The following is a 25,994-nucleotide window of genomic DNA, read 5'->3' on the forward strand; positions in this document are numbered from 1 at the left end:
TCCACCACTTATGAAAAGGAATGGCACTCTTTCATTTCCAGCAGGGAACAAAAGATGAAGTCATAGCCTGGGATGCAAGATAAAGTGTTTTGCAAAAGTATTCATCTTCAACCAATAGTTCTGATGTATTACAAATGTAAGGTACACATTTTTTTCAGATGAACTGAACAATGTTATATGTGAAGGAGATTGAATAATACACAAACAGTAATTTAGTAATTGCATAAGTATTCAGTCCCCTAAGCCAGGACTTTATGGAAGCTCCTTTGACAGGTTTGACAGTAATTACTACGGGAGTGTTTTTGGATGAATCTCCACCAGATTTTCACAGTGGGATGGTATAATAGTTGGCCATTCTTCATGGTAAAATTAGTCCAGTTCTGACAGGTTCATTGGGGATCCTTTAAGGACTGTGAACTTCACGTCTTGCCCTATATTTTCTACTGGTCCCAAATCAGAAATTATTGACATGCTCTCTCCTCATCAAACTACCATGCCATACATTCTACTTCAGGTTTGGTCATTGTCCTGCAGAAAACTGAATTGCTGGGCTTCAGATTGTTGACAGGCTTTGTAGGATTTTCTTCTACAGTATGTCCTCTCAATCCTGACCAACACCTGGCAAGGGTTAACCACTGTGTTGGATGTGCACCAAACAAAATGCTCTGAATTTACTTCACTATTTATCTCGTCTTACCAAAAACCCTTCCGCTGCAGTATCATTTACAAGTTTTGCCATGAACTCTTTTGCAGTACTGGCTTCTTTCTTGCTACTCACCCAAATAGGTCATCTGTGGTAGGGACTGGGATATTGTCAATGTATGGTATGAACATTAACTCCCATCCCATCTTAGACATAGAACCTTGCAAATCATTCAGAGCCTCTGTTGGAATAGACCACTAACCAGTTTCCTGTTTGATTGCACCACTTTGATCGCACAACGAGACCGTTATACTCAATGTGGGACCTAAACAATCTTTTCCCCTTGAACTAATTTAGGGTTGCTGTAGAGAATTATTTGAATACTTAGGAATTCTATAAAAATCTGCAAGCATTTTTTAGTTTTATCCATTAGACCGTGTACATTCTAAATCCTAATCCAACCTAAATCCTCTTAATCCTAATTGAAAGTGTCAAATTGTGCCTCCTAACAGGGGGGTAAATAATAATGCAGGATGTCCTGAACTTACATACTGTAGCAGTTTTCATTCTAAGGGATTCCAGATCTCTTTATACTGTATATTCCATTTTTTCCCGAGGCATATCCCTAATACTATGAAATTAAATTTACTTACGTTTCGTACACCAAGTCATTCTTATATTTAAAATTATTATATTGTATGGTATATAATATAGTCTATATTATATTGAAAAGTCATTATTATATTGTATATTAAGATCACATAATGCTTTTGTAACAGCCTGTCGTCTGCAGAGTGCAGACCACAATGCAGGGTAAAGACATTGTGCATTTTGGAATTGATCTTACACTTCATTGGTCCAACCATTCATTACTAAAACTTAAGTTTAAGTGCACAAATTAATATTAGGTGAAAAGAACACGATTGAAACAACGCCTTTTATCCACTTACCACTGAGAAAATCGTGTGTGACTATTTCGATCGTATTGGTTACTAAATTCAACAGTAAACAATTTATTTCGTGAAGGTTCGCAGATCTTTAAATATTAGATCGTATCAAAAACTATAAATTACTTAGATCACTCTGTCCCAGAATACGCTTTTCTTTTAGCACAACGTTAAAAAAAATGTCTGCGTCTTGGTGTTCTGAAATTCGAAATATTCCAAGCGAGCGCCGTGAGTTTCTCCTAAATCCATTTCTTCATTCTCGTAGCAATCCAATGTCAGCTGCTTCACACTCTGCACCTTGGATACGGAATAGTGCGCAGGCGTGGCGTCTTGTTGTTAGATGCAGTGATGTTGTAAAGCAAGTTTGGAAGCATACAGCCGTTTCTGTGAGGTTTCAAAACATTTTATAATTTAGCATTCATCAGGCCGTACTAAGGTAATGTGAAATTACCTTGACAGTCGGTCAGAAAGCCAACAACCAAATAAAACTGGAAACACCTGAACTTGCGGTTTGTGTTTTTTCAAGATATTGGTGAGTTTTTGTGTCTAGTTTCTTCTTACAGATTTTTTGTTCATTGTGGACTTTGAAATATAAAATAAACCGTGTAACTGTATCTGTTCCAGTTATTCTATTTGATTCCCATAGTAATATGTAATTTTAAGTGCAGTTATCTTTAATACTTATATGAAATACCTAATAGGATACGTAGCTCTACGTGCAGTAAAACTGAAAATTGTGCATAAGAACATGTTTTGTCGTTTGAAGTAGTCACATACTGCTTTACCTATGCCCAAAAAGCAGTATTATAATAAAATGCCACATTCCCCTCTTTCTACTAGATTAAGGTTAAAGGTTGTGTGCATGTTGTCCTTTCTGGAATGAAACATTTGCATCTTCTGTAATCTCTGAGGATCTTTTCTTCGTGGTAGTTTTTTAGATCATATACTTAATCTACAACTGTAGAATGGTTTGGGAATATGATCTATGCTTGCTGTTTATAAGGAGAACCAAACTTTTTTTATAGGGCTTTTAAACACTGAATATATACAGTTTATACATACATAAATTGTGAAGTGGAAAGAGTTTATACATATATAAATTGGGAATTTATATACAGTATGTACACACATAAATAAAGTGGGAGGTCTGTTGTTAAAAAGTATCGAAAATGAAGACTATTAATGCTGTTATAGCTCTGCTTATATATGTACAGTATGAGATGCAGCCTGCAATACTAATCTTTATTAATTATCCTAGGATCTATGCTCTTCAGAATCAGATGTAATGCAGAGAGAGTAAGAGAAACAGCAGGACTGTCTGAGGAAAAAGTTGGCAAAATAAAAAAAGCATGTCTCACAGGTAAGCATTTCCAACTTTGTAATGGGGGTTGCCATTATAAAGCTAAGTCATCACATCAAACCAGACCTGCAGTCTTAAGCTTTTATCCAAAGCTTTATTTTTGTTTGTGCAAAAAAAAAAAAACTGACGCTGTTGCATGACCAAATAGTGGACAAAATGTTTTTTTTTTCCAGAGAAAATTCCTGTCGATAAGAAAGTAAATTACTAAAACTATATGTACAGACTAGTATGAAGTAGCAGGTTACAGTCTATTTCATATGCCAATGCAATATGATTCCAATGCATAACCATACTGTGTCATACTGACACTCACTGTCAAATGTTACCTCAGTGATTAACTTGTAGCAAAAGAGTTTCCAGACCTCAACCACAGCACGATTGCTGGGTACCACCCACTTCATAAAACATAATACATCTGATCCATATCTCTTTTTAATGTTTGCTTAACATATGTACATACACATAAACATTTTTGATTATACAACATGTATTAAATAGTAAAGTAAGAAATATTTCTTACCAGAGATGTTTTATGAACTACAAATTCAAAACACAGTACCAGATAATCATGTCTTAAGAATGGTTTTCTAGTCCATTTACATTTTTTGTGATTTTTGTTCTCTTTTGTCTTGTTGTCACATATTATTGATCTGTAAATAATGTTATTCTCACCTGTGTAACAGAAAGGTAAAGGTTTTAGGATCCAGTTCTTTTCAAATGAACTCTTTGTTGAATGCGCTCTTCACTGTTTGCTTTTTGGTGCAGTTTGTGCATGAATAGAAAGTGCTTTTAAATGTTTATCTCATGTGAAAACCTAAGTTGATCGCTGGCACAACATCTAATCAGATTATCTGTGTGGCATTGAAGGCAAAAAATAATTGCATTTTTAATGTGCACTTTACATGCATACTGAATTTTCAAACTGAAAGCTACATGTATTCAAAGTAAATAATGCGTCTAAATGGATTAATGAATAGCAAACAGTAAGGTATAAGGGGAGTAACCTCTGACTGGGCCAATGTATGTAGCTGTGCACTACAGGGTTTTATGTTAGACCCTGTTGCTCTTCCTAATGGTGTATGGTGAAATTCTACGCAATAAGTACAGAAGCATTTTCCACAACATGCATTATAGAAGACTGAGATTACTACCACTGTGCTTCAGAATTTGCTTGGAACTACACAGAGGAGCCACACTTTTACCAAAGTGATGAAAAGGGTTAAAATGTGGAGAAAGGCAGTTACTTCCAATGATCACTACGTCATGACCTGGTCTTGGCTTATCCATATTTCTATACTTACTGGGTAGAGCTTCACCATGCAGTATGGTCATGGCCCAAAACATGAGGCCAATCCAACCAAGGAATTCCACGTTAATCTCCAGATCCCCCCAAAAAATTAAGCATTAGATTTTACATGATGAAGTAAAAACTGAAGGTGTAACATCCCATAACAGGCAAGGAAATTGGCTGTAGAACCCATCTCGGATGGTTACATTGAGTTAGTGGGCTCAGTGGGTCGCAGAGTTTGTGCATTTTATTCCTCAAACACATATGCAGCCAAATACTGACTATTGCACTCTGAAATATGTTTAAATTGAAAGTATTCCAATCATTTTGATCACTTGAAATCACTGGTTTGAAAGTGAGTTTTAGTTCTCATATATTGTATGCATGAACTTACTCAAAACAAATATTTATTGTAAAACAAAAGAAAGATTTTGACTTGAGTTGTCTTAATGCGTTTGTAGGGAACTATAATTGTTGAAAGCACTAGTGAAGGCTTTGAGTAAATTGTTGATAATCATAACATATACTAATACATTGCAACTTCTGATTGAGTCAATGATGTCTAAGACATCTGCACTGGTGTATATGTGGCCTGAGTGAAATGTAAATGTTGTGAAATCCCCTTGTTGTTAAGAGTTTAGCTTAATTAGCTAATACTGTAATTAGGTAAAACTATTTGAATTTTCTTTTAATCTAGTACAACAGGAGTATCTTATTTACATTGCAAGCTAGTAATCAGTCCTTTATGTATTTAATAGCTAACAGTAGTAGTAATGCATGGCTGCAGAGAGCTCGCATCAGCTAATGATGCCGTCTGTTTTGTGTCTGGTCATGGGACTTGAAAAACTGAAATAATCTGCGGTAATTAAAGGGCTTGTCTTGACACCATAGCATTATATATGGTTGTATCTTGCTTTGAAATTGCATATAATTTTAAGGTTATTATACTTTGGGGAAAAAATTATGAGGAAACTTTTTGAACTTGTTGTGTTTATAAATTCACAGGATAGTTCTTAGCTGTTGGGATTGTTTTGGAACCTCCCTTGCTTTTTTAAAAACAATATTACTTTTGGAACAGTTTTTCAATTCCATTGTTGGCTGCTGCTGTCTTATACCAATGTGTGTAGAACAAAACAAACAGAGTTCAAAGTGTTTCCTTCATTCTTACTGTCTTAATTGTCATTTTGGGTGTTTCTTTACATCTGTCTTGAGTTCATGTTTGGCCATATATTAGAAAAAAGGCATTAAGGATAAGGGTAGATTAAGCAAAGATAAATGCAGACTATTGCAGTAATATCCTTGTTGTAAACACCACCGCTCCATTGTATAAACTATTAAGGAGCAGATTTTCCATGGACAGCACTAAGCTGTCCAAAGTTTGTGGAACCTTCTGTTAGTAAGCTCCTTTATGTGTGATGCCATGGCTAAGGGAAAACACACTCCAAATAAAAAGATGTAAACAAGAGCCCACAGCGAGAGGATGTATACATTGTGTTGTTGTTCCTATAGCGACACAAAAGCTAGTGTAAACCTGACCTTCATCCCCATCTCCACACAAGAAACAGCTACTATGTTGGTCAGGTAAGCACCTGGGAACCTGGAAGCATGAAAGCAGTGTAGCAGAATTCTTTTAATGAGCGTGCACAACAATACAAATCATTATCTGCCCTGGCATTGTTAAGTCTGAATTGCTAGCTGTCTATTAAATCATTCAGCAGGCAGTGATTTCAAGCCCAAGAGGCTCCATGGCCAGGGGTTGTCAGCCTCAAGACACTTTCCATTTTCCATTAAGCCTCTTTCACTGTGACGGGCCTTGTCAGGTGATGACTGTCACACAGGGCTGTCTCCGGACTTAATCTGCCTTGAAAACCTTTCTGTGCAACCCTTTTATTCTGAAATTCCTTCATTACAGCTTTGCTGAGGTTCTACATGTTAGCCTGGTTCAAAGGATTGCTCTGCTTTTTTTACTTCCTTTCAGAAGTAGTGCAACCACCCCCCCCCACCTCCACTCCTTTGAGCTCATTCCTTTTCAAGAGCTAAAGAAGTTCTTGTATTCAGCCTCACCCTTGTCTTGGGGGCAGCTCAGAAAAGGTGAAGTGCTCCACATACTGTTGCCCCTGTGAAAAGGAAAATTCTCAGTATTCCTGTATACCCTCCTCTGGTATAAGACTATTCTGCTAAGAGGACTTTCTTTGGCAAATCGGTATTTACAGTAAACATTTCTGTTAAGTGCTAACATTCTGTAAGAACCCCAAAAAAAATCAACTATAATTTTAGATGACAAAGTTAATTTGTAATGTTCCCCAGACACAGGGACATTGCTATTCACATTTCTATTCATAATAGCAATGCCCAAATTCATTACCTATCCTGGAGTGATCAAAGGACTTTGTTTTCAGAAATACTCAAATGACAAATAATTCTTCATGTGATTGTGTTCATTTGCTCCTTCAAACCGTACCCTTGGGAATTGTGTGAATACTTTGGCCCATATGGTTTCCCTGAAGTTTTGTTTTCCTTGTGCATCATTGTCAGATTTATTCTTCTTTGTTTTGTGAAATTATCTCCTCATTCTGAACAGTAGAGTGGCTTATAGTAATGTTTTGTCTGCCCAAATAAGGTATGAAATGCTATTAAAGGTTTCATATTCATGAAATGGGGCATTCCCAGCTGCTGTTCTGATATATTATAGTCAAGGCTTTTATTCTCCAATAACCATTACAGGAAAATCTTTGGAAAAATGTGTCTTGGGAAATTTCAGTTAGTGTGTTCCTGTTACCATAGAATTGAACACACAAAAGTGAGATTAAATTAGGAAATAAAATTTTACCTTAAGGGCGATCTGATAAACCGGCCATCTACAGTATATTTCTCCTTATATTTTGAATAGCTATTGCCTGTTCCCATCAATAAGGAGAGGTATGCTGTCCTTAGGATGACTGAGTGTTGCTTGTTTAGGACTGGCTGATATTTGCTTGTGTTATCTTTGTGTGGGAAGCATCTGGGGGAATTTGGTAGAGTAAAAGAAATAAGGGAATTAGTGAGGAAGGGAAAATAAAAAGATCATGCAAAATTGAAAAGTTAGATGTCTGTGCACCATTTCAGATTGATCATTATTCAATTGCCATTGTCTTTTGAAAATATTTACAAATTAAATTCATGAAAATAAAAAAAAACTAAGGTTGCTGCTGGAAGAGGTGTTTGTGGGGCCAGCAGGGGGCGCTCACCCTGCGGTCCATGTGGGTCCTAATGCCCCAGTATAGTGACGGGGACACTATACTGTAAAACAAGCATTGTCCTTCGGATGAGACGTAAAACCAAGGTCCTGACTCTCTGTGGTCATTAAAAATCCCAGGGACTTTCTTGAAAAGAGTAGGGGTGCAACCCCGGCGTCCTGGCCAAATTTCCTATTGGCCCTTACCATTCATGGCCTCCTCTATGAACTGGCTACATTACTCTGCTCTCCTCCCCACTGATAGCTGTTGTGTGGTGAGCGTTCTGGCGCACTATGGCTGCCGTCGCATCATCCAGTGGGATGCTGCACATTGGTGGTGGTGGAGGGGAGTCCCCATTACCTATAAAGCGCTTTGAAGTGTCCAGAAAAGCATTGTATAAGTGTTGGCAATTATTATTATTAATTATTAAAAGCACAATTTCAGTCTAATATGTTTGCTGAGGATAGATAATGTATCACTGTTTCTTAGAAACATCAATACATGCAATTTTGTTTAATAATAACTGTGCATTCACTTTAGATCTGGTTTGATTTATCATAGGTAATGAGGAGTTTTAACCTGTTGAATGTCAAGCCTAGAGAAAAGAAAGAAAAACGCAGAAAGGCACCAACATGTCGTCTTTATCAAGAGAACATCACCTTTATGCTGTCAGTATGTTAGAGACTGGAATAAAGGAATTGTCTCTTACTGGCATTTTCACAACCAGCAATTTTTAACCTGGCTTGTCCTGACAATAACAGACCATGAACTGGAGGACCACAAGTGATAACACTTCAATTGTTAGGTCCATGTATGATTGTCAGGGCAGGAGAGTCATTAGACAATTTTATTCGTAGTGTTAGATGTTAAGCTGACTGCACAGTGCTACACTGACCAAGTCCTAGGGCTTTCCTGGGTGCTCACCCTGTCCTGACAGGACAATGTATGTGCAACACATGTCCTATGTACAGCGACTTTCTTGTGAGATGAGTTATTTTGCAGACAGACTGCTTACTGGACTTAAGCCCCATTGAAATAAGCTGAGATAACATGTGACATCTAGGGCTCAGAGACCAGTGCACAGGCATTTGCATGTCCAGCTTCTTTGAGACAAATGGGACAGAAGCCCAGCATCTGAAGCTTGGTGCAAAGGATGCCGTACGAATGTACAGCTTGTATTGCTTGCTTCCAGCAATGGTCACACATACCACTAGCCTGTGACTTTCACCAGATTGTCCACCCTCCAGGTTGTTGAGGTTCAATGCAATGTTAGCAGACCGGATACAAAAAATGATTGCCGTTTTCCTGAATATAATGTTTTGAGTATGTTGGAGTTGTAAGTGATAAGTTTGTTTTGACGCCGAAAGGCTTTGATGTTTGATGTGGAAAGAGTTATTTTATATTTCTGAATGTTGGAAAGCTGTTAGTCTTCATCTACTCTATAACCTTTGTACGTTTTCTAGTGCTGGGCTTGGCCACAGTTGTGGGCCTGCTGTTGATTAACCCTGTACGCCATCCTGCCACAGTGTCTACGGGAAGATGTGGGTGGCTGCTCAGGGGGCACTGCAGGATTTGCTGGAGGAGGAGCTGCCTGCTGACCCGCCACGCCCTCAGAAAGACCGTCTCCTCGTCTTCCAGACGCTGGCCACCTTCTATGTCAAGTACCTGCAGGTCCTGCGCGGTCTGGAAGCCGTCTACGACCAGATCGTCCACCCTCAGAAGCGGCGAGTGGTGCGGCACGTGCTGGACGGGGTCATGGGCCGCCTGCTGGAGCTGAAGAACGAGATGGTGGAGCTGGAGTTCTCCGAGTTCCACTACTATGATGACATCCTGCAGGACCTCAAGCTGACCCCAGTCAGTGCTCTTGGGATTCCCTCATGCCGCTGGCAGATCTGTAGAGAGGAAATATTGTTATTGATTATGGATTTCATTTCTCTCCTTTGCAAACATGTGATATGCCTGGGTGGCTGAAAAAAATCCTAGGTTAATCAAAGCACTTGGACGAACTAGTCTATTCTAGACAGAAATGAAAGCTCTGTGAAAGCATCAGGATCAGCAATCAGATCAGAGCTGATTGTTATACTACAGTTTTAATGAGGTGGCTTGATCAACATCATGATCATGTACCATGAGATCACTTTTCCAAATAACCAATTTATAACTTAAATGAATTAAATTCTGTTCTGGCTCACTTGTTTCTCAAGAAAGTTGGTTGCCAATCTTTTGTATACATAAATGAAAGAAAACAGATGATTAGATATTGTCTCTAAAGTGTACAATGCCTACTATATTTTTCTACTATATTATTTTCTCAATTTTTCAGTTCTGTCTTCTCCAGTTTTTCATAGATCAGTGTTTACTGGCCAGCCATATTTGTCTCAGGTCAGATTTCTGGCGGATCCATGCTGGCAGTCTCAATGCAAACTGTTTTCATATCCCTTGGGTTTCAGGGTTGAATGGTAACCACATTCAGCTTATGTGCAGTGATGGATGGGGAAAAAAGGTTGGGTTTTTTTATTCACTCATGCATTTTGTTTGACGCTTTGCCAAATATCAAGAGATACCTGTGGCTGTCCTTTCAAGTTATGTTTTTCTTTGGTTAGGAAAACAGGTATTAATCAGAGAAGTTGTCTGTCCCCACAGTGTGTTTTTCTTTCATCTTGGCTTTTTTCCAAATGAATACCAGGAAGGATGTTTAAATAAAACAAGTCTTAATAACTAACACAACTAGAAACCGAAATTAGCTTTCTCTTCCATAGTATCGTTCCCACCATCTTCTGAATAACCGTACAGTAAGAAGATAAAGTCTTTACCTTTACTCCACTGACATGGTCTCCAATACCTCTCACAATTTTGGTATTGGAATAAACATATGGCATTGGTTCCTCACAGTGCTGGGGCCCTGGGTTCAATTCCAATAGTGTTATCCTTTGTGGAGTTTTGTAGTGTATGTTCTCCCCTTGTTAATGTGGGTTTCCTCCAGGCGCTCTGGGTTCCTCCCACTGTCCAAAGGCATACTGGAAGGTTAATTGGCTTCTGGGAAAATTGACCCTGTGAATGAGTGTGTGTGTGTTTGTATCTGTGTGCGCCCTGTGATGGATTGGCACCCGTCCAGGGTGGATCCTGCCTTGCTCCCATTGCTTGCCAGGACAGGGTCCGGTCTCCCCTGTGACTCTGTATTAGAATAAAATGGTTAGTAAATTAATGAAATACAATAAACATGTATATGAAGCACAGGTTTGGTACCCAATGGGAAATATGTCATGATAACACCTGAGTAAGTGTCTTTCTCCCTCACATCTTCTGTGTTTGCAGGAGGACCTGGAGGTGCCCGTACCCAGATACTTTGTGAGTGAAAGGCTGCGAGTGCTGAAAGACCGCGAGAGGATCCTCGGCCAGATTCTGATGAGAGCCGGACATTTCGAACGGGAAACAGTCAGTGGAGTTGCGAATCGCCAGCCCATTCATACTTCCAGGCTAAGCACATGTGCAAAGTGCAGAACAGCTTTTTTCATCTTGACATAGAGTAAAGCAGGATGGCTGCACTTTTCTTCTTAGATCTTGCACCTTGAAATACGCTGACCATGGTTGCCTCTTCTTTAAGGTTCAGTGGTTTGGAGATGAAGAAATTCTAATTAGAAGCAGAACAGGTGTCTATCGAAGATAAATACTGTAAGAGACTGGCTGGGCACCTTTTTTCATACTTTCAGTAGACTAATGCAAATAAAAGTGAACAAAAAAAAATCTTTTGGCCGGGGAGTGTGTTTTAACTGTATCCAGAGTTTGGCCTGTTCTTTCACAGAAGGCCCCAGCACGGTCCATGTCGCTGGAGGAGGCGGCGCGCTTAGTGCAGGTGTCGGAACGCGCGCGGCAGGGCCGGCTGAGGGCCAGGTTCATGAGGGAGATCCGGCAGGAGGAGGAGAAGGAACGGCTGGCCAAGACGCGCGGAGCCAGCACCCTGGATCCTCATGAAGCAGCCACCCGCATTCAGAAGGTTAGAGCACATATATCACAGACTGCCACACAGAACCAGGCAGCAGGCACAATTCCAGTGCCAGAAGCCATATCACCCTGCAGCTCAAAACAGGCAACCCACTGAAGCTAAGCAAAAACTGTGGTATTAGTGGGACCAGTGAGGGGCGCTCACCTTTCTAATGCCCCAATAAAGTGATGTGGACATTATGTTTGGATGAGATGTAGAACTGAGGTCCTGACTCTCTGTGGTCATTGCGTATTGTGCACACTATGGCTGCCGTCGCATTATCCAGGTGGGAGCTGCACACATTGGTGGAGAGGGGTCCCCATTACTTGTAAATGTAAGGAATAATAATTATTATTATTATTAGTTGCGTTTACATAGCAATGCAGCAGGTAGTTTGTTCCTGCCTTTGCAAAACTGCAGCACTGTGTCGTGCAGATGATGAGATTATGATGATCAGAGCTCTTTATGTGAAATAAAATCTGCCTCAAAAACAAAGGTTTTGCTCGGGTCCTCTGTGAACACTGTTGTTTGTTGTTTATGTGAGGAAGGAATTTTCAAGAGACGAAGGAAAGCAGGTTTTATTTCATTGATCTCGCTAAAGCTTTATCTTATCCAAGGCATCATTCTGTCTCTGAGGTAGAATGCACGTTATGGCTGATGTAGCAGTAGACATGAAGGGACATTTTGGACATGAAACGATAGAGGCTTTTTTAGATTTAATTTTCAGCTGTTGTGCAATAAACACATAAACAATAACACTCATCTGAGTTCATCTGGCCATATACAAACAGCCAAGTACATGACATGCATCAGTTTAGTGAACAGAAAAACATTACTTGATATACAAGGAATATACAACCAGAACATAGTTTGCAGATCATTATGTAACTAGGTCTAGTCCTATGAGTGCTTCTGTGATGTTATGGGGCAGCGTTCCTGCACAAGTATTTTGATTCATCTCTACATAAAGCTGTCACAGCAAACACAAAATATAGAAATGTTATAAATAGCAGCAAGACATTTTCTGAGAGAGCAGTGCCAAGTGCATGAGTAAGAATCACTGGAGCATTACGACTTAGTGAAGATGTTATATATAAGCATGAAGGAATCTTTCATATTTTATTGAGCAGATTTTGTAAGGGCAAGAACACATGCCTAAAAATGTGCAGAATACAGAATGCATGAGTAAAAATAATAATAATTAACCTTTGGTACCCTTAGTAACAGACATAAAAAAATAATTAGAGAGGGGGGGACTATTTGCAAGTGAGAGCTGGCATTCACTTACAATATGTGAGTAGTTCAGGTGGGGAGGTGCGTCAGCATGTGTAGACTGCAAAGGAACAAGTAATAGGTTTATTCCATGCTGAAAAGAGAAGAAAGAAAGCACAATGTTTCTGCCGCTGAAACATTGTGTTTTCTTTCTTCTCTATTTGGCATGGAATAAACCTATTACTTGTTCCTTCACATATGTGCATATGTGTGAAAGGACTTTCTTTCTCGTCGCAGAAATAAAAAGTAATTATAGAATAAGTCTTCTTCATTGTAGGATATTTCATATGTGTGGGATAAGTAGGAGTCTTATCTGTTAACAGCCCATAAAATGTCTGGCAGTTCAGTGTCTTTAGTATTTAGATTACTGATCCTTTGGTTTACCACAAAGCTGATTTATCAAGTTTCAGTGCTAAACAGCTAATGCTTTTTTCCATGCTGAGGTTTTAGAAGTATGTTTGAACCCTCAAAACTGCATTCATAGATTGATTCAAAGCTGCCATCTATCTGCTTACTTTTGAGTCATGCTATCTTATCTTGAAGGCAAGTCCAGGTTTTTGATTCGTATTTTTAGTAGGACTGTGTGGTTCATCATTCAGTTGCTTGTATCTTATTGTATTGTATCTTATTGCTTAGTTCATATTGGACATTACCAGTTGTTTGGTATTTTTGCTGTTACAGATAAACCACAAAATCTCATTATTTGCCTTTCTTTGAAAACTGCAAGTGCTCATTCACTACATACAGTAGAAGCTTTCCATCTGTACACATTTGTACAAATCTGTACACTTTGTAATAAGTATTGCTAACTCTTTTCTGTGTTTTGCAGGTCTGGCTGGGCTATAGTCAGAGGAAGAAAACAAAAAAGGAACGATTAGAGGAGATGATATTCCTAGGAATGGTGAGAAATCAACGTAATGCATCCTAAGTCAGTAGGGAACTTTAAAAAAAAGTTTTTAAGTTCTGAGCTATCTAGCAGGGCAGTGCCAGTTTTGTTGAGCCCATAGCAATGTGAGCTGTTAAGCTAACTCAGGAGGTCTTTACAAAAAAAAACTAATCTATATCTGAGATATGTTACACAATTTCCCTGTAATATACAGCAGTTACATGTATTAAAATACAGTTAAGTAATTAAAGCATAAAAAGAATTAATAGAAGTAAAGTTCAGAGAACTGTGACAAAAAGGACCTGAGTTACTGTATAAAATGGCAGTAATTTGGGCAAAACAGTGCATGATATTGGAGATCACTGTAAAGCATTCTGGTTACTAATCTACTTCTCTTTAAAGTAGCATACAAACATGTAGAAGTAGCATACAAATGATGCATGATAATAGAGCTAACGCTATTTCACAGCAGGTGAAAACAACAAGCAGGTGCCAGTGACAGAGATATACAGTATACAGTATGTGGCCTAAAAGAGCAAAATTAAGAGGTTTAGAAGGTCAGGCATCTGTGTGCAGTTTGAAAGTGTAGAAATCACTCCATAAAATAATTTTATACTTGCCTTCTTTTGAGACAAAAAAGGAGTCTGTTTTAAATATGAGCCTTAAAGGCAGCTTAGGAAAAACATACACACTGTCATCTGACAACTGCCTTGAATTGTTTCATTTTAAAATAAACAAAACGTAGGTTTGACTTAGGTTTAACGTAGGTCTTAAAACATATTGTTATTGCAGAATTGGTATTTTAATCCAAAAAGCAGCATATCAGTAGTGTACAGTATATAGCCACATTATTTTGACAGCTTGCAAAAAGTACTATATTTTTATGTGCAACATTTTTATCTCGCGGGTTTTCACGAGAAAATAGCCTGAAACAAATAAAGACATGTCTTGCGAGAAGAATTTATGACTTGTGATGGCTCCTGAAGATGAAATATGTGGGAAAGCTACATCTTAACCAATGCAAAAAGAGTGCAGCCTAGTACAGTGAAGTAATATAGTAATATTCCTTACCTAGTACAATGATGTAAAATAGTTTGAATTTATAGCAGAAAAAACAATTCCAGCTTTCAGGTTTGCCAGGTTAGAAAAAGTTTGAGTTCGACTGAGTTGAAGACAGGTCAAAGGCCAGGTTCAGTTTGTGCACTCTGCCACATACAACTGCCAGACCATGCTGTAGTGTATATCTCTGAGAAGACAGATATGTGCCTTTTAAGAGCTTGTTGACAACTTTGTGAAATTGATGACATGCTGTGCTGATTTTAAACACCTTTTCAGGGCTGTATTGTAGAACTGCATGTGAAGTTGTTCACTCTCTCTTTCTGCCACCAACGTTCAGTAGCAGTAAATTGTCATTTTAATGCTAAGTATTTGGACCTTTTTAAATAGCTTCTGAATTCAGGTTGTTGTCAGTACTTGATATCCTGTTTTACATGTGAATGTATCTTTAATACAATGTAAATGAGGCCACACTCTAGGTGATATTCCCAATAAATTCCCCTTTTCCAAATGGTGGAAAAGGCAAATAAGACAGAATTACAGACAACATTCTTTTTACAATGAGCCTTGTACGAATATTTCCGAGTGATTTGAACAGTTGATTCCAACGAAGAATCCAAATTCTTCTTTTTTTTCAGCTGTAGGAGATTCATTGTTCCTTTTAACAGAAGGCTGCAGGTCATCAACACAAACATCAGGCAAATTTTCACATTACTAAAGCAGAGTGTGGGGCTACGTCTGAGCTTTGTCATTATTGTGCAGCCCAGGATTTAATCAGTTTGGTACGCTAAGGAAGGAACTGCTTTTTCTCTGCTGAAATTAAAATAGTTTGTCTTGCATAATGTTTTACAGATAGGTCTGTTTATAAGTCTGTTTTCAGTGACCTTGCATAATGTATCCTCAACAATTATTCATTCTTCTTCCTGAAGCATATTTCCTTCTTTGTGAATGTAATGGTGAAAGTAAACTGCTATGAAATTTTGAGAATTATTCCGTGTAATTGTTACATATTAACATTCTGCAGAATTTGTAATGCATGCTTTTAACAGTATTTGTCCAAGCACATATTGAGCAATGTGTGTTTGCTTGAAACAAATCCTTATTCTCAAATGTAAAATTCTGTACTGGAATCTATTGAAAATGATTGGCACTATTACTTTATATGAACTGAAGCTCCTGGTATGTGGCTCATTAGTGATGGATGGTTTTGCCACAAAAAATATGGAAACACAGACTGCAAGCATATAATAAGCATATGTGAACATTTTTGCTGTCGTAGCTAAAGAAAAGGGAGAAAATATATATTTTAAATAAACTGACTTATTATCTTGAGGCATTACAGCACCTAATAATTAATGTTTTATAAACAAAGTCTGAATTATTTTACAGACTTGCCACAGGAATTTCATATTCCCTTTCATGTTTAATTATACATAGGGTAATATATTATACGTTGATATCGCCCTTTGGCTAAATTAGTAATTAATAAATGTACAAATCAGCAGGGTAATAAATAGTTGCTCTTCATATAAATCAGTTAGGGTTTTTCATTGCTTTGTTAGTGATATTCCACTTATGATACTGAAAGAATAATAATGTGTTGAAAACTATAATGTTATATTAACCGAGCATAAAGACACATCTAGTTTTTCTCCTTAAGTATATTTGTACTTGGATTCATTAGGTTGGAAAAGGAAGATCAGATATTAAGTCTTTGTATAAAAGCAAGCTTGGCTTTGGAAACCAATTGTAGTCTTGTTTTGCCAAGAGACTACAGGCTATATACTCCAAAGTGTTTCAGTGTTTACTCTGAATACATTTCATGCACTGCCCTCTTAGCTAAAGGCAGTAAACATTTATTTCTGGACCAAATTCATTTTCTGACATTATTTATTTATGAGAATAATTACATTGCAGTCTCCAAAGGGTGCAAAGGGAAGTCCTGCTGGCAGATTGTGGTGGCCAAACATCAGACAATAAACACAGAGGGAGACAGATGTGTGGAGGAACAATGGACAAGGCTCTTTGAGACATGCAATGGAAATATTTGCTTCTCCTTCGTCAGACTGATCCTTTCAGGTGTTTTCCATTAAAGCTGCTTCCAAATGCAGAAACTCAGTTCAGTATAGAATGTGTTCTGGTGTTGCTCACCATGAATGTTAACCCATGAATTTTTAAGGATGACCTTGTATTTGTCATGCTTGTAAGGTGCATTAGCTATGCTGCGTCTTGTGGCAAGCATAATTTTAGTGTGCACAAGAATCTATAGCTAAATTTAAAGCAAGGGTCTCAAGCACTTTAGATGGTTCCTGTCTTCATGGACAGCCCCTTATTTTCTTTAATGAAATATGTCGTTTTAGTAAGAAAATGTACAAGACATTTAAAAAAGTCCTCTATGTAAGTAACTTAGAAAATAGCTATGTTAATTATTCAATTGATTAACATAAAAAAGGCACAATGGCCCTCCAGGAGTTGAGCATTAGACCTGTACTTTAGAGATTTTTGAAATGTGTGTCCTCGGTGTTTGGAGAAAGTTAATAGTAAGCTTTCTGTATGAAGTCATATTCGCTCACGCCAAAAACCTTGGCGTTTCATCAGCAACCCTAATGTTTAACCGCTAATCATACCATTACTAACAGCTGTGGAAGAAGATCCCCCCCGCCCCAACCCGCACACTGGAGCTATTTAAGATCTGCCTGTGCACCACTTGGATGCTCAGTCAAAATATTAATTTGCTAGTCTCGGCATTTCCTGGTTTTCACCTTTGTCCTCTTGTGTTTGTTTGACCTTCGACTCTTGGATTCCCCTTCTCTGCTTTCACTGTTACCCTGGCCTTGGACTTGCTTGTGCTTCCTGGTTTCTGCCTATGGAACTCCTTTTGGTTCTTTCGCTTGTGTCCCCTGGTTTGGAGCTGTTGCCTGCCTTTAGATTGTGGCTCTGGACTTTTGTCTGCCTGTCACCACTTGCTCCTCCTCACCTGCTGCTGCATGCTTCTTGCCCAGCTGACTATTTACCTTTCCCTGCTTCTGGATCCCGCCCTGACCCTCTGATCCCTGCATAATATTGTAAGTACAGCAATACTACAGAGAGCTCTGGTTTTGGACCCCGTGATCAGATCATTTAGTGCTAAAAATCGGTTTAGTCTTAAATCTGCAATAGATAAAGGGCACTGAACATAAAATAGCTCAGTTTTTTAAGATTCTATTTGTTCAGGTGTGGGCAACTGAGGATCAGATCACAGTGAAAAAGTATTCAACGATAACCAGAAACCAACCCTTTCAATTCATGCGTGTGTCAGATGTTTGCACAAGCATTTTTTTGTAATAATTGTCTTCAAGGTGATAATTACATTTTATATTTAAAGAAACAAATGTATTCATTATTGGATTAGATATAATGTTTATCCGACCATTTAATGAGTAAATGTGTTGCTTCTTGTCGTGTCTTTGTGGTTCTACTGCCCTCCCCCCACGTGATCGTCAGATACCCCCTCCCCAGCAGCAGAAGCTCAGTGCAGCCCAACTGCGGGTGCGACAGGTGGAGAGCGCCCGCCGGCTGGTGCAGGAGGAGCACGAGGCAGAGTACCAGGAGGCACTGAGCAGTATCAAGGAGGCTGTGAGGGATGTTGAGGGGCCTGATGTTAAGGAGACTCTACAGGAGCAGATCCGGCAGTGGTTCATTGAGTGCCGGTAAGAACAACTCTGTCCACTGTAGAGTCAGAGTAGCCATGTTTCACCCAAGCTGGGTATGTGTGTTTCATGTAAAAGGCAATACCAAATACATCCGGTGACATCAACTATGAATTACTGTGGAAGCGCAGCTTTTGATAGGGTAAAACTCAACTCAACAAAGTTATCTAGGCATTATACTTGGTACTGGTACTTACCTTTGTTGTTTCAGCTCCTGTTTGTCTAACATGAGCCAATTTATAGATCTTGACTGTCATCCCAATATTTCAGGATTTTCCACTGAATTCTGTGCTTGTTTATTTACTGTGCAGTTATTATGTTTCTTCTTGGTCACATTTTTTGCCAACATGGTCTTGAGTTTCACTGTTATGCTGTAGTTACAGACCCAATTACACCCTTCTGCTGTAGTATTTGCGCTTTTGCCTGTAAATGTCTGCTATTAAGATGTTCATACAAAAGAATTGTTTTAAAGTTAATTCTGTCAGGACTGAAGATATGCTTGTAGGGTCCCAATTTCAGCTTTTCAAAGATCATGACTTCAGTGTTGTTATTGATGCAATTGAAATTGAACCATTGATGGAAGTGAGAAACCTTGGCCTTTCATTTTGACCTTGACATTGGCAAGTTATCACAAGAAGCTTCCACCTGGGTAATGGTGCTCATTAAAGAGCTTGCTCTGCTGATCTTACACAGAAATATTGATTTGTGTTTTTATTTAATCAAGATTGCACTGACATGCTAAAAGGCTTTAATATGTACAGAAACTATTTCTTCTACATCAGCTCATGACACTCATAATCTTACAATCTGCAAATTGCATTGGCTTATAGTGAAGTTTAGAGTGGACTTTAAGATTCTTCTGGTTTCACATAAGACACTGAACTACACATCTCAGGGTCTTGCTTGATAATACTCTGCATCTGAAATCTGCTGATACAGGCTTTTAAGTTCTGCCAAAGACCAGGATCCACACAATAAACTAAAGCCTCCTCATGTGCTACATCATAACTTTAGAGCTCCCTTTCCAAAAACGTTAGGGATTCTGTGACTGTTTTAAAAACCCATCTACTCACTACAGCTGTTTACAGTGAACTCAGCTTTACTCCTAGTTTTACTGGGTCCATATGCTGTGCTTTTCCTTACTCTTTATATTTCTGTTATGCGAATTACACATGTAAAAAAACACAGAGGTTCTTGAAGATAAAATGTAAGATTATATCATCTGTAGAAACGGGGTTCTGTTTTGAATATGCTTAGTTGTTATTTCTGTAAAAGCATTCAAAAAATTAATAAGTTAGAAGAGTGATGTAGAAGACTGAATTTGTATTTCAAACGTTGGTATTTCTAAGCTTTGGTGAGAAGAAGAGTGAATTCGAAAAGTATGTAGTATAGAAACTGTACTTGCACTTGATATTTAACTACTGTTTTTATCCTCTTTACAGTGATTACCTTTGTTTAATAGTGGAAGTTGTTTAAAGTACTTGTCAAAGTGCCTGAAGTCCACTTACAGCCTGCAAATATGCTGTTGGGGGACCTAGCTAGCTAGAGAGGCACTTACACTGGCTGTCATCAGCCTAGTGGAGAGCCCATTCCTGCTGTGGTCTAGAATAACTCTAGGTGGAGGACATAAATATAGCCCATACAACTGCAGATAGTCCATCCCTGGTGATGTTGGTATACTGATGTTTAATTGTGTGTTTCCTTCATGGGTAGTGCTTAATTCTACTTTCTTGAAGCAAAGACTTCTATTTTCCGCTGATATACTAGTAATTTCATATTCAACTGTAATCTCTAGGTTTAAGTGAAACAATGAACTGTAAATATCAAGCTTCTTTGTGAAGCCTTGTGGAAGGGCAAGCAATGGCTAGGAATTTCCCAAAGGAAGTAGGAGTAATAGACATGCCTTATTAGTGAATTCCTGAACAATTTATGAGCTGTCACTGGGTGATACTGCCCATTAAAGGGAGTGACTGTGCTTATAGGTCATTTCATTTCAGTATCACTGCATAAAACGCTGACATGGGCTCAGCAAGAAAAATACACCTAACCCCAGTTCCTGACTTCCTGCAGCTTGTATGCTGACCTCAAAGAGCTGCTGACTGTAATATAGGATGGATGACATATTTGCGGCCAGGCCTGCACGAATCGACCCATTTGTGTATTTCCCAAGGCGGGTGAGAGATGAGGAGTGTACGGAACAGAATTGGAAATCTGCCTGGCTAGATCTTAGCAAAGCAGCTCCTGTATTACTCACCCTGAGGGAATAATCAGGGTTTAGAAGTGTTCTGGCTCTCGGACACCAAGGGCACTCGATTGGCAGACAAACCTCATTCATGAAGTTTAGGGGATAGAAAGAAAGAGCCTGTCTCTCATATCATTAGCAGATCTCCTAAGGGTGAAATAGAGAATCGGTGAAAGGTAACAGTCTGCTTTTTATTAGGCTTGCAGGAGATTAAGAACTGAGCAAAAGACCTGACTCCGGTCATTACCCCCAAACCTCTCATTCTCCAGGGAAAGGTCAGATCTGATCGACCTCATCTAAATGTTTGGAATGTCTCATTTTCAAAATATCAAATTTGTGAAATACTCAGACATTTCATTGTTTAATTTCTTATGAGCTTTAAAATATCCAACAGCTCATGCTGTCTGTGCAAGTTCTATTTCAACAACTATTTGTCTTTTTTTTCATTAAAGTCTATAATGAAAACTACATTTTCATTATTACTGTGTGTTATTTAGCAAAAGAATCAAGGAATGTGGAATTTGAAAAAAAATAGTTTGCATTTCCAAACAGGCAATTTTAGCTAAATGGTATTTTCATTCAATATTTTTTATGTATGAAAACCATATGGAATTTATGTTTTTCCTGTCAAAGCTGTAATTGTGGTTTTTCCAGTGAATTTCAATCCCATTTCCTTCTGACTCTGGTAGAGATGCCACTGGGAAGTTTCCTGACTTCCCTGACGCTGAAGATGGAGGATCGGCTGCAATATTTGCTGAGAAAACACCTGAACAGGTAAAATTGCAACTTCATTTCACATCATCCTGAAAAAAAAAAGAATTAAAAAACAAGCTCATTTTATCCATATAGTTTTAACATGGTTTGCAGTAATTTATGATGATGCTTATCATGTCTCTCTTCAATAAAGTGCTTGGTTAAGCTGATCAATGCTCTAATATGGTTCTCAAGACTGTAACCAAAAGCTGACAATTTATGCAGTGTGCTCAAATTTTTGTAGAAGGTACTAAAGAAACAGAAGATTCCACAACAGAGAGTTCATGTGCACAATGATTCCTTTATAATGCATCATATTAAGACTGCAGCTTGTCCAGAATCTATCAAAAAAGGACTGATCCATAAGCACAGACCCTACTTGAAGTGCATTATATCTAATCCCAGCTAAAAGAAGGAAGCTGCTTTTTGAACTGCCAGAACACCTTTTCTGAATAACAAAAATCTACTCACCATTACAGTTGCACAATCTATTTATAGTGTTGAGAACATAGAACACATTGCATATTTTTTAGCTTTCAGGACTAAAGTCTTATTAAGTTTGTGTTCCTGAAAGCTTTCAACATACTTTACAGTAATTTATGGTGCCGTTTATCATGTCTCTTTTCAATAACAAGCTTGGTTAAGCGGATCGATGTTCTGATATGGTTCTCAAGGCTGTAACCAGCACAAGTTGTCTTCTTTCTTTGCAGAAAATAAGCCCCTCTATCTCTCGGAATTGTGTTACAAATCACTGCCTGTTCTGTGTTGGTCGTTACAAGGTCTGTAAGGCATAAGCATGAATGAGTGATTGAGTCTCAGGCTGGCTGGCCGCTTGATTTATTGACTGATCGATTCATGAGCTGATCGACTGATCTACTGTGTGTGCGGCTGGTTATACCTTTGAAGGTGGCAGCAGAGTTGGCAGCGAAAGAGGAAGAGAAGGACAAGAAAAATAAAAGCAAAGGGAAGAAAGACAAAAAGTCTGGAAAGAAGGAGAAGGGGAAAACGAAAGACAAGAAGGGAAAGTCGAAAGGGAAGAAAGGCAAAGGAGATGCAGAGGTGAGAGTGTCACATATTCCCTTCAGAACTGACTGGAGAACAGCTTGAGTTATGTAAATTGAACATCAGGAAGGGCTATGCACTGCATATTATTTTAATCCCATCAGGTAGACTGTGGTTTTTAGGGATTCCACTGGCCAGCGGCATAGTAGGAGCAGTTTATTTTCTTTTGCAGCAGAATGTTCTTGGGTTTACACACTGCATGCCAAACAGTCCCGTGATTGATTGGGTTTTCCTTGTTGACATTCCTTCTCTTTAGTCACATCATCCACGCCATCTTATCTCTTTTTTTTCCCCAGTCACGTGCTTTTTGTATTACCGCCTCATTGGAAATCTGTTTGGCATGACTATCTTTACCCCACTGTGTAAGAAATAGACGTCAGTCCTTATGGAATAAGATGTCTCGTTCTGCAGCACCTGTGAAACAAGAAAATAAACTATTTAACGTCTACAAATGAAACTGATCCTTAGTCATCTTTTGATGAAGATAACCCTTGCTATGATATTATGCCCTTATAATATTCTCTTATAGTCATTCTCTAGCAATGCAAAGCCGTTTTGGGAAGCAACTTGAGGCACATTTGCTTTCAGTAATATAATAAGCATCGCAAATGCTTCATAAATGTTTTTGTGTAGGTGCTGTACTACTATACATCATATGCAACACTCAGTTGCTTCACTTACTAAAGAAAATTCCTACATTTTATAGATTAGTACTTTCTTCTTATAACATGATAATTGTATTTATACTGTACATGGAAACACTGCGGTGAAATAAAAAACTCACATTGTAATTTAGCTATGAGATTCCCAAAAGATAAACCAAGAAACCTGTACTTTTAAAAAGAATGAAACAAGCAAAGTCCCATTTTCATAAACAAAACAATTTACCTTTATTATCATATATTTTAAAATTCACTAATGTGTAATTTGTATGACTGTCAACAATTAGTTATCAGCCTTCTTCCTCAAATTAAACTGAGGCTCATGTAGATGCAGAGGAACCCTTACGACACAACAAATGCATTAAAATACTTCTGGACTGATTGTAAAATTAAACGATACACTTAATTACTCATGATAGACTCGCATTGATGGTGGGGCATTTGAGTCAAGTTAGTTTTTAGTGCCACCAGTATGCTGTTCACAATGTGACCATTGTAAGAACTTCTTCATGTGCTCCATTTTGACCGAAGACATATGCTTTTGCTTTGGAAAGAAAGAAAAAACTGAGCAAATGTAGTATGAGGATGACTAGATTCTGATTACAAATGCCACCTGAGTTCAGGTCTTTGTAAAAGGACTGGCTTAACCAACATTATGGATATGCCAGGTGCTCTTTGAGTTAAAGGTCTGTCATAATAAAATTAGCTTGACAGCTATCCTAAATCATACATGTGGTGGCAGTGAATTAAGGGATCTATATTCCTCTGGTCGACATGTTATGACTGCCAGGATTTACATAAAAGGTATAAATTACACATGGGCAGCAATATTGAATGACTTCAATTAGGTGTACTAGAATGGAGCCATTGTTCGTACTGACTGTGATGCAGAGTAACTAATCACTTCCTTTTTTTAATACGCATGGTAAAAAATGTCACACAACAGTTGCTACCAGTGATCCCAGACTTTCTTGTTAGGTTTCCTTGGACTAATGTCAAAAGCTTTGTTTTTTCCTTCTAATTTCTTGAAAGTATTTTTTGCTCGTGAGCAATTTGAACCCCTTTGCATCTTGGGTCAACTGCAAGGAAAAGCTTCAGCGGATAAAAATAAAGCAAATGACCTTTAATTGCTCATGGAAAATAATAATAACAACTGGAAAATAATGCATAATAATGTGTACCAGATGAGGATGGAATGTGAAGAAGCTGTACATGTGCAAAATAGTGGAAATCTATTTCAATTCGAAATCATGGATCGAACACTGACTTTTCTTAACTAAAAGTGGACAGTGCAAACAACAGGAAAGCACTATATATTTTTAGAAATGTTGTGTGCCATACATGTTTTTTAAGTGCATTTTTCAAGTGGCTCTGAACTCTTTAAAAGCTTTATAGAACATGACTGTTTGAAAAGATCTACCTATCAAATGCTACCGCATCAGTCTTTGAAATATATTTACAAACCTTAAGACCCTTTAAATCCCCATAGGAAGCCGTTTCAGCACCTATGTGTTTTGAATATAGGGCCCATTGTCTCAGAGAATTAAAGATACTTGGCTTTACTGGAAAAGGAATTTGTTCACAGAAAAAGACCTTAGACTGAACTTTGCGGCCTCGTTGAGGTGACATTCGTAAACCTCCCTTCTGCAGTGGTTGTCACAGTTTCCTGCTGGGAAGCCTGAGCTCCAGCTGCAGATGCTGTCAGTGATGCACCAGGGGATCTGACAGGAGAGGGGAATCCTGGAGCAGACAGGAAGGGAGGGGATGAGACATGGCATCAGTGACGGCATGAGGAGTCGGCCCTCATGCTTTCTGGGAAAACCTGAAATCCAAATATAACTTATTGGAAAACAGCGTAGGAAAAGAATACATGCAAAGTAACGTCAAAGCATTTTTTTGTCACTACGCAGTCAGGGCACTTTTCAACGTAGAAATCCATATATTGAAAATGCTATCACATCTGTATCTGTCACAAGCACAGTATGAAGGGTTTGCTTCAAAGATATGTGATGTTGAATTGATGTTTTAATTTTCATGTTCTGTATTAGTGATAGAAAACACCTGAATATGAACACTTTTTCTGTGTCTGCTTTTGTTTAAGAAAAGTAAACACTGATGTGATTGATATGTTATTCCATTAGGGACTGACATTTTTATAGTGCTGACCAGACAAAGAGATAAAACTTTTATTCATCCTGTACAGGGAGCTGCAAATCCCTGAGCTCCCAAATATGTGTTTCAAGACTATATAAGTCTTTTAAACTGCCTGGTAAGTCTGCTAAAGACATTAATTTGGTTTACCTGGAGAATAGTAGTTTATCAAGTAAGTGTATTGAAACAATAAAAAATACATTCTTAAGTAGGTGAGAGAAATGAAAAGCTATGCAAGGACAACATTAGAACAGAGAATAATAGCAATCACACTCGTTGCTCTGTCTGTCTCTACTGTTGATTTCACCACCATACTACAGTGAATTACAAGTCCTACATGTATTCCCTAAGCTAGTCTTTCATTTCAATAATTTAATTTAATCTAAATTGATTTTACTTCATTTTAATTGATTTCAGTTGGAATGTAATATTTCACTTCTTCCTTTATATAATAGCTGCACAGAAATAAATATTGTGCTGAAATCCTGCCTCCTAGTCTTAGGAGCTCAGTCTTGATCACCGTTTTTCTTCAGGACTATAATCTCAATAAACTAGAATAAGATAATAAGTGAACCAGGGAGTGCTTCATTGATCACTGTCTACGAAGTGTCTGGGGGCCCATGATTTTGTCTTCAACCTTTTCTCTTCTTGGGTTATTACTTTTGAATTTACAGGAGGAAGAGGAAGGTTGGAAAATGGCCCCTAGCAACTTCCTCCCCACAATGACAGAAGGAAGCAAAACATACAGAGGTCAGTATTTCAGTATCTGGAGATACCAGCTATGGT

General features: G+C 38.3%; 1 protein-coding gene across 3 annotated transcripts in view; it reads left to right on the forward strand.

The window, feature by feature from the left end:
* Positions 1-1,917: 1,917 nt before the first annotated feature.
* The window catches only part of drc11 (dynein regulatory complex subunit 11), a 56,082-nt gene continuing 32,005 nt past the window's right edge, over positions 1,918-25,994 (forward strand). For 2 of the 3 annotated variants that reach the window (XM_088605695.1, XM_088605696.1), the window contains exons 1-10: positions 1,918-2,122; positions 2,849-2,950; positions 8,980-9,307; positions 10,769-10,888; positions 11,256-11,447; positions 13,537-13,608; positions 18,133-18,338; positions 21,270-21,354; positions 22,240-22,392; positions 25,883-25,958. In XM_088605695.1, coding sequence (XP_088461821.1) covers positions 2,940-2,950; positions 8,980-9,307; positions 10,769-10,888; positions 11,256-11,447; positions 13,537-13,608; positions 18,133-18,338; positions 21,270-21,354; positions 22,240-22,392; positions 25,883-25,958 — 1,243 coding nt within the window. In that variant the 5' untranslated portion in view covers positions 1,918-2,122; positions 2,849-2,939. The remainder of the gene's footprint in view (positions 2,123-2,848; positions 2,951-8,979; positions 9,308-10,768; positions 10,889-11,255; positions 11,448-13,536; positions 13,609-18,132; positions 18,339-21,269; positions 21,355-22,239; positions 22,393-25,882; positions 25,959-25,994) is intronic. The other variant, XM_088605697.1, reaches the window with a different exon arrangement.

This window comes from Lepisosteus platostomus, chromosome 14, assembly GCF_059453375.1.
Source record: "Lepisosteus platostomus isolate fLepPlt1 chromosome 14, fLepPlt1.hap1, whole genome shotgun sequence".
In the NCBI taxonomy this organism is placed as follows: Eukaryota; Metazoa; Chordata; class Actinopteri; order Semionotiformes; family Lepisosteidae; genus Lepisosteus; species Lepisosteus platostomus.